General features: G+C 40.7%; 1 protein-coding gene and 1 pseudogene across 1 annotated transcript in view; both read right to left on the bottom strand.

Moving 5' to 3' along the window:
- Positions 1–5,367: 5,367 nt before the first annotated feature.
- Positions 5,368–14,052, bottom strand: part of Dars1 (aspartyl-tRNA synthetase 1) — a 55,117-nt gene continuing 46,432 nt past the window's right edge. Inside the window, exons 11-16 of the mRNA NM_053799.3 lie at positions 12,675–12,821; positions 9,956–9,998; positions 9,122–9,202; positions 7,949–8,060; positions 7,726–7,797; positions 5,368–5,987 (exon numbers count right to left, since the gene is read on the bottom strand). Of these exons, the coding sequence (NP_446251.1) occupies positions 5,896–5,987; positions 7,726–7,797; positions 7,949–8,060; positions 9,122–9,202; positions 9,956–9,998; positions 12,675–12,821 (547 nt within the window). The 3' untranslated portion in view covers positions 5,368–5,895. The remainder of the gene's footprint in view (positions 5,988–7,725; positions 7,798–7,948; positions 8,061–9,121; positions 9,203–9,955; positions 9,999–12,674; positions 12,822–14,052) is intronic.
- On the bottom strand, positions 11,128–11,562 carry Rps26-ps11 (ribosomal protein S26, pseudogene 11; annotated as a pseudogene).

Raw genomic sequence — 14,052 nt, forward strand, 5'->3', positions numbered from 1 at the left:
GCACCTACACGAGACCTCTCACTCCAGCTTCACGGAACTTGATACCTTCTGCTGACCTCTGTGAACACTAGCATACACGAGTGCATACACATCCACTTAAAAACAAGTTAGAGATAGCTAAATTCTGACAGTAAAATCTATAAAACTTTTTTTTTAAACTGAGAGAGGGTCTCACATAGCCCAGGACGGCCTTGAATTCTGGGTTCATGTGATGCTGGAACTGAACCTAGAGCTTCCTGAGTGTGGAACAAGGGCTACCTTGCTAGTAAATGAGCCTCATTGCCAGTCCTTCCTTGGGTTGGATACCTTGGTGCTGATAATGTGTTTCACCACCAGTACTTTTATCCTGGGCCTCCAGGACCAAGCCTGGATCAAAATAAGTAAGTCACTTTTTTAAGGCTTACAGGATGTTAGAAATTTAATGCCAGGCAGAGTAGATGAAGTTAATATTTTGACATCGACTGGGCAAGAGGAGAGCTGGTGGGAAAAAAAAGAAATTAATATTTTAATACTATTAAGGTATATACTATAGGGATCTGCAATTGAAGGCATTATCCTACTAAAAGATGTTGAAGACTTGAAGCCTCAAATCCTTGCGTCCTTTGCCAACTCCAAATGTGGCCTTCATTGTGTGACTATATGGGGTTTTCTAGAGGAACAAAACAGATAAATACACACACACAAACACACACAGAAGATTTATTAAATTTAATATACAGGCTGTTGTCTGGCTAGTTCAACAGTGGCTGTCTTCCAGCAAAAAGGCCAAGAATCTGATAGTTGTTCAGTCCACAAGGCTGGAAGTCTCAGCAGGTTTTCATTAATTGTTGGAGTCCTGGAGAAACGGGTTCTAATACCATTAACTGCTGCTTCAGCGGCTGGATAGATGAACTTGCCAGTGAGAGTGAGGGCAAGCAGGCAAAACCACAAAAGGCTTCCTTCTGTGTCGTCTTAGCCACACTGTCACCAGGTGTGGCCCAGGTTTAGGGTGGGTTTTTTTATTTTTTATTTTTTGAGACAGTGTTTCTATGTATAGTAACCATGGCTGTCCTGGAATCTGATTTGTAGACCAGACTGGCCTTGAACTCAAGAGATCCACCTGTCACTGCCTCCCAAGGGCTGGGATCAAAGGCATGCACCACTACCTGAAGTAGTCAAGTGATTAGCCATCACAGTGTGTGTGCGTGTGTTACTTTTTTCCTCTTGATAAAGTTCCAGTCCAGCTAGTGCTACAAAGTGAGACACTGCCAAAAGAAGAAGGAAAAAGGAAAGAAAGAAAAAAGGAAAGAAAGGTTTTACTGAGTCAGAAAACCCAACTGAACGGCCTTATTTGTAGATACTAGTTCTGAATCCCTGGATGAGTGTGTATAGTTAGACGTAACAGCAGAAACTAGGAGAGTCAAAAGAATCATGGAGGTTGTAGAAAGCGCTCTAGAAGGGAGGATAGCAAATCACAAATGGCAAGGGAAGACAATTGGAGACAGCCCCTGTGGAATAGGACTTTTACTTTGAGAGAGAGAGGGAATGCAAGGCAGAGGAAGAGGGAGGGAGGACACACACACACACACACACACACACACACACACACATATATTTATATATAACATGTATACATATGAAGATAAATTTTATGAAGTTATTTCAATTGCAGTAATAACATAAGAGATCTAAATAAAAACTCCAGTCTAGGCATGAAAATTTTCTCTAAGTTGTTGACTAAGGAAATTCAAGACTCCCCCCAAAATATAGTCGTCCTTGGTTGCCTCCCAGACCTTGAAGGTAAAACTCTTATTGTGGCAGACATCACACACTTTGGACCTAGAACTTAGAGAAATCAATGTGGAACCTGGAAGTCTCTTCCCTGAGGTCTCTCACAGGATCCAAAAGTATAAAATCTAATTTTTCTTTGCAAGTGGATGTCCATTGGAGACAGCTTCCTGGTTAGGGATGGGGGCTCGTGTCAGTTTCCCCTGCCACCCCTTAGACTCTGTTGGCTTGAACCTGGGTAGGCCCCACGCATGCTGTCACTCTCTGCATTCCTGTGTGCATCAGTCCTGTTGTATCTGGGAGCCGATGTGTCCTTCGTGTCATCCATCCCCTCCGCCTCCCACAATCCTTTGGCCTCTTCTGCCACATAGCCTGAAGGGTGGGGCTTGATGAAGACAACCCATTTAGTACTGAATGTTCCACAATCTCACTCTGCACTCTGTCCAGTTGTGGGCCTGTTAGTTCCCACCCACAGCAAGAAGCAGCTTCTCTGATGCTGGCTGAGTAAGGCACTGATCATGGCGATAGACAAATGTCCTTAGAGTCATTTAATTGTTATGTCCCTTGAACAGAATAGCATCTGGTCTCCTCTAAGCCCAGGGCCTATGTAGTCTAAAGGCTACCTAAGCAGGCATAGGTCCCATCTTGTGGAGAGGGCCTTAAATGCAGTGTTCAGTTACTTCCCAGAATGTGCTGCTATCTCATTGGCACGGAATGCAGGCAGGTAGCCACTGTAGATCGCAGGGCTTTAGCTTGTGGTTGGTGGTAGCCTTCCTCCTCTGGTAGTGAGCAGAGTATCTTCTAGCACCGTGAAATGTTAATCAGTGCGGGTAAAGGCTCTACATAGGCACCATCTCTACTGCGTTTGGCTTTCCATGGTGTCCATCTCCTGCGTTTAGAAAGAAAGGCTTAGCTTTAACTATGTGTATCTATGTGTGGCCATGTTGGGGGCATGTGCACCTGAATGCAGGCACACAGGGGGCTGCCAGACATGAGTGCTGGAAATCAAATTCTGGTCCTGTGTAAGAGCAGTACGCTCCTGAACACTGAGCCATCTTTCCGGCCCCTTTCTGTATTTCGTTTATTACTGTAAAGGCCATTCATGTGGTGTATTTTTTTAAGTTTACTTTAAGTATTAAGTTTTTTTTTTTTTATTATGACTAATGAGACAATAAGGCTAAGAGACAGTCTCTTGTAGCGCAGGCTGACCTGAAACTCCCTTTGTAGCTGAAGACAGTCTTGAACTTCTGATCTTCCAGCTTTTATCCCTAAATGTTAGGTTATAGGCATACACCACCACACGTGGTTTATACAGTGCTGGAGCTGAAAACCAGGGTTTCAGACGGACACTACCAGTCATGTTGTAGTTCTAAACCTTTAACTGCTGGTTTCGGCACGAGGGGCCTAACGTGGCAGAGCACAATACCGTTGCACTTCCAGAGGCTCTTCTTGTGTCTCCTAACTGAAGAGCTAACTCTTTGGGGATGTAGACATTTAGCTCCCCATCTAGGAAGGATGAACAAAAGTCTCAACGGACTCACTCAGTGCAAGAGATGGCAAGCAGAGCTATCCCTTACACTTCTGTACCCTGGACCCCTGCAGTCTACTCAACGGTGATTATTTAAAATTGCTTGCTAAGGCATTTAGTGTCCCCTTCATGTACAATTACCTGCAAGCTGGTATTCTAGCAAGCTTTCAAAGGTTGTGTTATTGCAATGTTAAGAGCACAAGTCAAAGCCAAAATAGTAATAAAAAAATAAAAAAGCCAGAGAAAGTGCTTTTGTTTTCTCCATGAAATGGCACCATGCTATGGAGTGAGGTGAACCAGCAGACATGGGGATCTTGGGCAGAATGCTCTGGTAGTTTCTTGGCCCCAAGAGAAGATGAGAAATAAGGAAGAAAACTCTGAGTACTGACTCACAGTGGGAATGGTGTCTTTAAGAATCCCTAGTCTGGGGGCTGGAGAGTTGGCTCAACAGTTAAGAGCACGGACTGCTCTTCCAGAGGTCCTGAGTTCAATTCCCAGGTCCTGAGTTCAATTCCCAGCAACCACATGGTAGTTTAAAAAAAAAAAAAACCATGGTTTAAAAAAAAAAAAAAAAAGCAGGATATGGTGGTATTATGTGCCTGTAATTCCAGAACCAGGGAAGCAAAATAGGCAGATTTCTGGTTTTCAGTGATTAGTCATTTTTGCAAGCTCCAGTGTCAGTGAGAGACCTGGTTCAAAATAAGCAATATGCAAAGTTGTCTTTAGCCTCTAAACACCAATACACGTGTCCATACACACCTATATACACTTAAGCAGCCACATGAACACATGCACACACACCTGTGCATTTATATGCACATATAGATTCCCTCTTCTCCCTCTATGAGATCTCTCAGCAGAGAAGAAATGAAAAGCATGGCTGGCTAGGAGGGCCTGAAGCTTTGGATTCATCTATAGTTAAGCTTCAGAAAGCACATACAGGAGTTTAGCTAAGTCAGCTCCTGATCGTACATTCCAAGGGTCATGTCTTTGCTTTGTGGTAAGGTGGGACCCAGTCTAAATTGTAGCATAGGGCTCCTCATTGGCACATTAAGTTTTATCAGCCACAGGATATTGTACCTAGAACAAGCCTTACAGGCAGGAGAGACAATGTAACTGACTGTGTTGTCTAGGCTAAGGTGTACATCTACCCTCTCCTGGTGGTTAGTGCCTGGAATGGCTAAGTTTCTACAGAAGGGATGTTTTGTCTCTAGGGATGGTAGATGCTACAGTAGAGCACAGCATCAACTCCTGCTGTTGGCAGACAAGCCCCTGAAGTTAGAGAACTAGCACAGATAGGGTGAGTGCATCTCGTGTTGACCCACAGGGTGGGACAGGAGAAGCTCCCCTGGAGCAAGAGTGGGACCGAGGTATGTCAGACCCTTGGAAATCTTCCTAAGACTTGCTTCCCATCTGCCCCAGCTCTGCGAGTCCTGCCCTTATAACCCTGTGCCCTCACTTTCATCCCCAACCCAGGTTGTCAGTCCAGTAGCCAGGTTAAACTTTCTGGCAGCTCCTGGAATTCCTTATACAAATGAGGCATCCCCAGCATCATCAAGGCCTTGGCCTATGATGTGCAATCACCCGGAAAACACCTACCCACCCCACAAAAGTTTAAGTAGCTGTTGTCCCCTTTCCCCTGGCCTCCCAATTAAACGACCTGTCTCACTGAAGCTATCTCCCAAGAGTCTGTTCTCTTGGACTCCTAGCAGCTGGAGGTCTCTTCTACTCCTGGCCGTCCTGCCTTGATCTGCACTATTGAAGTTCATCACCCCGAATAACACCACAACCCCCCCCCCCCAGCTATTCTGAGTTAGCTGTGCCCAGTGTGTACTGACCTTGACAGACCAAGAGACAGAATCTCATGAAGCAGAAGATAGTCCTGGACTGTTGAGCCTCCTGTGCTAACACCCCTAGTGCTGGGGTCACAGGCACATGCGGTCATGCACCCTCAGCTCTGTATTACTTTTCCCATCTAATATTAGTGTCAGTTTACTTTTTATTTTCCCAATGTATATACATCAATAACCAGTTATAAAATCAGATTTCTATAAAGTCACACAAAACTATCATTAGCTTTAAGTTTTTATTGAATTTCAGCCTCAGAATTGATAACAAGGTTTCAGTGTTACTGCTTCTAGCCAGTGTTTTCAGATACTTTACATGATTTCTGAAAGTAACTTTTAAGACATACCAGTTTTATATATGTTAAAATCTTGGTAATTTCTCCAATTTTTTTTCTCAATGTCAAGAGTTAAAAGTTCAAATATTGAAAATTTAGGATATTAGTATGGTGGTCACCACAATATAGAAAAGAAAAAAAAATTATATAATCCTAAACTGTTTAAATTGTCCTTAACATTTCCTATAGTGATAGACTATGAATTTCAACCATAGAAATTTCTCATTAAAATGTTCAAGTATTTCCTATTTAAGCATATCTGAAGTTCTAAAACGTTTTGACTTAAATGAATTCGTATTGAGCTACTTAAAAAATAATTGTGGCACTTTAGTAATGCATTAATTCTACTGCATATCTTAAGTACCTCAGGTATAAGCTAATCAACAGCAGGTTACTAGAGAGAATAAAAAGTGTGGCTTTAAGGCGTGAGTCGCTTCGGGTCACGAGGGAACATTGAGGTCTGACGTACATTATGCAATCCTAAAAACAGCATCGTCACTCTTTCCAACCCTGTGGACAAGAAAATAACAGTTAATCTCCTTTTGAAAAACCTCTCATTTACCAGTCCAAATGCTGAAACTATACCTAGTAAATATTCCTTTTCCTCCTCTCCCAGACACAGACATTCACCAATCAACTCTCTGGTTCCGAACCTGACAGATCTAAAATGCTGGCCAAGTAGACTCAGACAGAACGTGTCCTTTTGCAACTGGCTTGTGTATTCACTCACATACTGTCTGCACAGTGCATTTATGCTGAAGCATACACCAGCATTTCTGTCTTTTAAAGACTGATTGAACATCTTATTCTAGAAACAGTATGTTCTAAAATCTGGAATTTTGGGAGTATCATGCAATACTCAAGGTTTCTCAATGGTAAAGTCTATGAATTTATTCTAAACTTTAAGAAAATACAAAATTGAAACACTTCTCCTCCTGAACATGTCAGACAGGGGAGCCTTAACCAGTACCACATTCTGCTGGCCCATCTACTCACGATGGATACTTGGCTGTGTCCATGTCTCAGCCACTGTCAAAACTACCATGAAGATGTAAACATAGAAGTATCTCTTTGATGTGCCATTTCTAATTCTTTTGGGCACACACGCAGATGTAGACTGCTAGGTCACATGGCATTTCTTTCTTTAAGGTATAAACAGAGGCAGACTGTGGGATTCTATGGTGAATGAATCTTTATCTTGTTGAGGAACAGCAATGCTGCCTTCTACAGGGGCGTACTGATTCTCCACATTGTTTCTGGTGAGTATTATCATAGCCTAAGTTAGCAGCTATCCTAGCCAGAGCAGGCGGCCCTCACTGAGGACTGGTGCTGCTGAGCACCCGCTCACACACTCACCAACCATCCGCGTCCTCTGGGAGAACTCCTGCTCAGAGCCTCTGCCCATGTTGAACTGTTTACTTATTCTGAATATTGACCTCTTATCAAATATGAGCTGTAAATATTTGTTCCCATCATGCAAGCTGTCTTTTACTCATATCTTAACTTGAGAAAATGATTTATTTATGTAATTATATGGCAGTGTGTGCAGGTGTGTTCAGGAGGCGTCAGAGCTCTTGGATCTGAGGTTTTAGGTGACTGTGAGCCCCCTGATGTGGGTGCTAGGAACAAGCTATATACGCTAATTGTCTTTTCTCCCACTCCAAGTACTACGGTCAAACCTAGCCTTGTATATGCTAGACAAATAACTACTTTTTTGATACACAAAGTTTAAAACTCTCCCTAAGTTCAATTTGGCTATTAATTACCTTGCTGTGTGGGCCACAGGTACTGTATCAAGAAACCATGGCCAAAGCCAATGTTCTGATGCTTTTGCTCTGTTTTCTTCTAAAAGTTTAATAGTGTTAGTTTCTCATTTAGGTTTTGGATCCTCCATTTTGGGTTATTATTTTTATATGTGGTTATGTACGGGTTTAACTTTATTCTTTAACATGTAAATATAAATTCTGTTCTAATCATTGGGGAGAAACATTGTTCTATGACCTTTAAAAAGGATTTATTTTTATTTATGTATATGTGTGTGAATACATGAGTTTATGCATACTGCTATGTATGTAAGAAGCCTGCTAAGGCCAGAAGAAGGCTTTAAGGTCCCTAAAACTGGAGTTATTAATGGTTGTTATGTGGGTATTGGAAACTAAACTCATGTCCTCTGCAAGAGAGGCACGGCTCTGAACACCACTTCCCCAGGTTCTTTAACATAACTATCTATAAGCAACAGCAGTATTACCAATGCCGCCACCAGCGTGAGGAGGGGCTCCAAAGCGGAAGGAATCAATGTAAGCTTTTATTTTCTCCAAATCTAAAAAAGAAAAAATAACTTATCACCTTAGAATTTTTAAAAAAGCTATTACTAAAATGAAGATGAGGGAGACTTATAACAAGACACCTTTAAAATGTTCACAACATGTTATTTTTATAATATACATGTTTAAATATTTTAAATTACTTACCAATTCCATGGTGTAAAGCTCTCTCTGTAAGCAACTGAGGATCATGTATTCTTTGTGCTCCAGACAATATTTCTTCTCCTCTCATGAACATATCGTAAGAGTTGGACTGCTTCTACAGAAGAAAAATGAATGAGTCAACACTACTTTAGTTACCTCACTTTTCCTAGGATGAACGTGAGGGAGAAACGATGTCCCAGTTAGTGTGACCCTTCTACATAATTTCCTCTTGATGGCAGAACTGCTAAGGGCAGAATAGGTTTGTTTTCTCTGTTCATATTTCTGTTCTTTCTTTGCCTTACTTCTCAGTAATCAGAACACCCCATCTAAGCAGTGGTGTGGTTTTACTTCACTTTATTGCCTGAAAAGTTTTTTTAAAAAAAGATATGGATTTTGGTCTGTTTGATTGCAAATTATCAATAGATATCTAGTCCATTTAATAAAACTCATTTATGGAAAGTTAAATTGAAACTGAATTAACCTATGCCTAACTTGTTGCCTATCAGGCATTTGAAAGTATCAGTTTTAACTTTCCAATAAACAATAGCTGTGATTCCCAGATCACTTCAGTATTACCTGGAACTTGTTATAAGAGCACTGGCTGTTCTTCCAGAGGACCCAGGTTCAACTCCCAGCACCAACATGGCAACTCAGAACTATCTGTAAGTCTCTAAGGGGATCTGACTCTCTCACATGAATACATATAAAATTAAATAAGTTATAAAAAAACAAAACCCCCACAATTTACCACCTTAGTGTTAAATTTAGAGAAGTAAATTCCCAGTTCAACCTAAAGAATGAGACTCTCACTAAACTCTGAGTATCTAGTACTATTAGATTTTTTTATTATATATGAGTGAGTACACTGTCGCTGTCTTCAGATACACCAGAAGAGGGCATCAGATTCCATTACAGATGGTTGTGAGCCATCATGTGGTTGCTGGGATTTGAACTCAGGACCCCTGGAAGAGTAGTCAGCACTCTTAACTACTGAGCCATCTCTCCAGCCCAGCTATTTAGCATTTATAGCCCCCATTCCAATAAATCCTCAGAAAAAAAATGACCTAGGATATTAACTTAGGTTATCAGAACTAATTTGTTACAATATTCAAATTTGGTTACTAGAAAGTTGTCTTTCTTTCCCACAAATAAATGATTTAAGATCAAATTACTTACAGGATTTCTTGGGTCAGGCATGGTATAGAAAGGTCTTACAGCCAATGGATATTTATCAAGAACATAAAAGTCTGTATCATACTATTAAAAGAAAGAAACTGTGTTAGATCTACACAATATTTTGTGGAAGTTTGTAATATCAATCATTATATTAACATAAAACCCCTGAATTATTTTCCTAATAATTTAGTTTTCTGTTTAGATATGTAAAGAAAATTGGGTAATGTTCATCAAATGGAAACAATTAAAATAAGTATGATTAAAGTGTTTGACATTTTTTACTGTCTCATAGGCTTAGTTAAAAGGCAATTACATCTCAGCTCTTCCTCAACTCTATACCGTTTTGTTAAAGCTGCAGACGAGAGAGAATGGGAGAGAATGGGACAGCGTGCTGGAGTGCTGAGACAGCACGCTCAGGGCTTCACAGAAAGCCCGTTTCCAGTACGCGTAAGTATTTCAAGTGCAACCAGCAGGAGGAGCTCAAGGTCTTTCTCCACTTCATCAAACCACAATGAAGATAAACTTTACTCTCCTTTGGCTTTAGATTTAGAAACTAAAAGCAAGGGTGCACAGGTTAGACCTTTACTACTCAGAGACCCTTCACTAGTAATCTGTTAATCTGCTGTCCTTTAGAGACATGTCACACACTGAATTTAAATGGTTGATCATGACCTGACTAAACATTTTTTTCACTTTCTAAGAACAAAAGTATGGTTCTCTTTACTAACTCTGGAGATATACCACTGCAGGGAGATGGTAAAAGATTTTGCTATTTCTTTTCCTAAGGAACATTTCAGATTAAAAAAAAAAATCCAACACATATATGAATCCTACCTTTTCCTTCACCAAACGACCCAACAGTTTTTCATTTGGTGTACTGAAAAAGAAACATGAAAGTAGTATTTGAAGGTGAAACAAAACTCTTTTAATTTTAAACTTTGTCTAAGTTGGATCTCCTAGAGCTGAGTCACACGGGCTATTGTGAAGCAGCCTGCTGTGAGTGCGGAGAACTAAACTCACCATTTCTGGATGGGCAGTCAGAGCTCGTAAGCACTGAGCTATTTCTCTAGTCCCCACCAAGCCACAACTTAAACTACTTTTTAAATGACAAAGGCACCTACCTTTCCATTGGAGGGTCTCAAAGGAAAATGGACACACGGTCAGCTGTGCTCCCTGCTTCTTTCTTAAGACAGACACTTCAGGGAGCCACCTATAAGTGTACCTCCCCCAGTTACTTGGTGCAATACACACACACTGCTCCAGCACTTACAACCAGGCAGGGTTTAGGATTCTGCTGATCCAGAAATGGGAGGCAGAGTTTTTACTAATTATGTAAAATAAAATCTACTGGGTTAGCATTAGAAGGTCTTGCCATTAAATAGTCTCCTTTCCTATTATTCCACAAAGGTCTATAGCACAACAACCAGTATACCCAAGTCTTTAAATAAACAAATAATGGGCTTAGAGTCAAGTATATTTTTGGGGTAAAAAAATAAAAATAAAGGCAACCACCTTCTGCTTCCATATATTTCCTATGTACTGTCATGATGCTTAACTATTTTGACCAGGAAACTCTGAATAAAATGTCTATTATTGACAGCAATTTTCTATTTTTTACTATGTAACTGATTCCTAAATAATAAGGAATAATATAACAATAATTATGTTTAGGTAACAAAATATGGAATATTGATAACACACAGAAATTAGTATTTTAGTCCTGTATGGGGTGATTAGAATGCTCTTTACCCCTGTTATCATGGTGATTTTTAGCAGCGGGCTTTTTTTTTTAAATAAAGATTTATTTATTTATTATATAAGTATACTGTAACTGTTTTCAGATACACCAGACAAGGGCATCGGATCCCATTACAGATGGTTGTGAGCCACCATGTGGTTGCTGGGAATTGAACTCAGGACCTCTGGAAGAGCAGTCAGTGCTCTTAACTGATGAGCCATCTCTCCAGCCTTCATGGTGATTTATTTTTTTTATTTTTATTTTTTTTAAAGTATAACTTCAGTTTTATTTTCCCATGGTATTTTTCTTTCTGTCTTCATGAAATCACCTCTTTACATGGGCTTTGGTGGAGGTCGTGGTGCAGCGCCAGCAGGTCTGAATCGTGGTGGGGGTGTTCGGTCCTTCCGGGCCTCACGAGATCGATTCCTGACAACCTTGCTATGAATGGCACAGCTCACGCAGTAGTGCAGCTTGACATAGAGCTTGGGAAGCACGTAAGCGTCGAAGACGCTTGCTTCAGATATGTCCCTGACTGCAGCGGCTTCTACAATGTTCCGAATGACAAACTTCTTAATGGCCTTATCCTTGGGCACGCACCGGGCGCAGTTCGTGCAGCGAATTGGTTGCACATGGCCGCGGCCCTTTTTGGCACGACCGTTGTTTCTCCTTTTTTTGGTCATATTGGAGCCAAGACTCGAAAGAGAGCCTTCATGGTGATTTATAAAGTGAAGTAACATTATAAATAAAAATCACAGGCAAAAGCCAGGTTTGGTGGTGCACACCTTCAATCCCAGCACTTGGGAGGCAGAGGCCAGTGGACTTCTGAGTTCAAGACCAGCCTGCTCTAGTAGTGACTTACAGTATTGGCAGCTTAGAGACCCTAACTTGAAAGTACAACAAAACAAAACAAAACAAGCAAACAGAAGGGAAAACTCTCCACATTCTCTTTCTTGTTCTATATTACTAGAGTATTTCATAAGATAAGTTAGGTTCTATGCCCTCTATGGCCCTTTTTACACACACACACACACACACACACACACACACACACACACACACACACACACACACACACTTCTCACTGTCTGTCTGTCTAGATTTTGGTGTATAGACCAGGTGTGCCCCTTGAGTGCGGGGACCACTATGGCTGTCCATAAATACTATTTAAAGGTTCATTTACTTTTACTTTATATGTGTGACTGTTTTGCCTGTATATATGTGCACTACAGGAATACCTAGTGTCCTGTAAGACCATGGTCCTCTAGAAGAGGACCTATGGATAGTTGTAAGCCATCTGCATTAGAAAGCAAACCTGGATGCTCTGAAAGAGCAAGAGCTCTTAACTGCTGAGCTCCAGTCCTGCCCCCATGTGTGTATGTATATAAATAAATTATATTTACTTGTTGTGTGTGACTGTTTGCCTACAAGTGTTCTGCAAGAATAGGCAATATTCTTATCCGCTGAGCCATCTTTCATTCATTTTGAGGCAAGGTCTAAGCTGCTCAGGCTGGCCCAGATCTTGTTCTGTAGTCCATGCAAGCTTTGAACTAGTAAGCCTCTTGCCTCCAGAGCACACGGGATTACTGGCCTGTGCCACCAGGTATGTCTTCCTACATTTGTTATAAATAGGGAGAAAACTGAAAAGTTATAGACAAAACTATTGACACATAGGCAAACAGTATTAACTGTAACATTTTAAATTTTACTATGTAAAATAGTATTACGCAAAATGCTAATGTTAATAAGAATTATCCCCTAGGTGAAGCAGATTAAGTCCAAGCATTATAGTTAAAGGAGAAAATGTCAGAGACCAACCTCAGATCTTCCTCATCGTCCATTTCAACTCCGGCTTCTCTAAGCATAGCCAAAGCCTCACAATACTCCAGTCTTAAAGTTGGCTCCAAAAATTTGAACGGCTCACATGGGAACTGTTTGTTTACAGTTTGGATTTCAGTCTGAAACCTGTATGTTCAATGCTTTAGTTAATAGTTAGTTAAAAGTTTCTTCCACAAGAGGTCACTATAAGCAATACACAGTATCAGTCTTTGAACCAGTGACCGAACCAAGAAAAGCATTATCAAATTGTTTAGAATTAATAATTAAAACATTTCAGTTTCACGCTTTTTTAAAAAAATTACAGTGGCATTAAAGGATTAAGATATTTACAGTAACTATCAGCTAACACTGTTACCCGAGACACAAAATACCCATTTTGTGAAGCATTAAAAACCTAACTCTTTTAATCCTTTCTTATCCACAGGACACTAATGCATGTCTGCCTCGTTCTCCCATCCCACCATGCTTTCTAAGTTATTTAAAGAGCACTACTTCTTTCCTATTGTGACATCCCCAAGGCCCAATGTCTACCCTGCACATAGTAGGACAAGAAAAAAATGGTAACCGCAGAGACCTGCACTTCCGTTGTGAAGGATGGTTTCTTTTCTCTGAGACCCTGATTAGCCTCACACTTGTAATCCGCTATGTCACGGTCTCAAATGCTGCGATTTAAAAGCATAAGCCACCTTACCTGGCTCAGAGATATTTTAATAAGATTTAGAAAAGCTTTTTTTTTTTTTTTTTGCTAAAATATTTATGGATGAAATGATAGGAAACTTGCTTCAAATGGGGAAGGGAAATGGGCATAACAAGAACTAGCCTGATAGTACTAAGTACATGGGATTTGCGAGGCTTAATGTCCCCAATTTAAACATGCTATAAAGTAAGGGCTGGAGAGATGCCTCGTGGTTAAAAGCATTCTTCTTTTGAAGAGGACCAAGTGCAATTCCTAGTATCCATGTTAGGCAATTCCTAACTGTAGTGTCAGAGAAACTGACACCTTCTAGACTCTGATGACACTTGTCCTCAAAACATATACACATACCACCCCCAATATGCATAATAAAAGCAAAAATAATCTTTACGCTCATATGGGATTCTAGGTGTGTGTCGCACCTGGCACAATCGTTGATTTGGAAATGACTGCTGCTCTGACTGTTTGCTCCTACTCTCTGAGACTGCTGGGGCCTTCCCAACAGTTGACAGGTCCATCTGCATATTGTCCTGCATCCTAAACATGAGTGGGATACAGCATAAGCCTGACAGTCTAAACTACAAGGGACAGAGCAGCAAACGGTTTCTAAATGAGCTATAAACTATAATAGAAGGCTGTTTTTCAAACTGTTGCCCCCCATGA

This window comes from Rattus norvegicus, chromosome 13 (assembly GCF_036323735.1).
Source record: "Rattus norvegicus strain BN/NHsdMcwi chromosome 13, GRCr8, whole genome shotgun sequence".
NCBI classification, from domain to species: domain Eukaryota; kingdom Metazoa; phylum Chordata; class Mammalia; order Rodentia; family Muridae; genus Rattus; species Rattus norvegicus.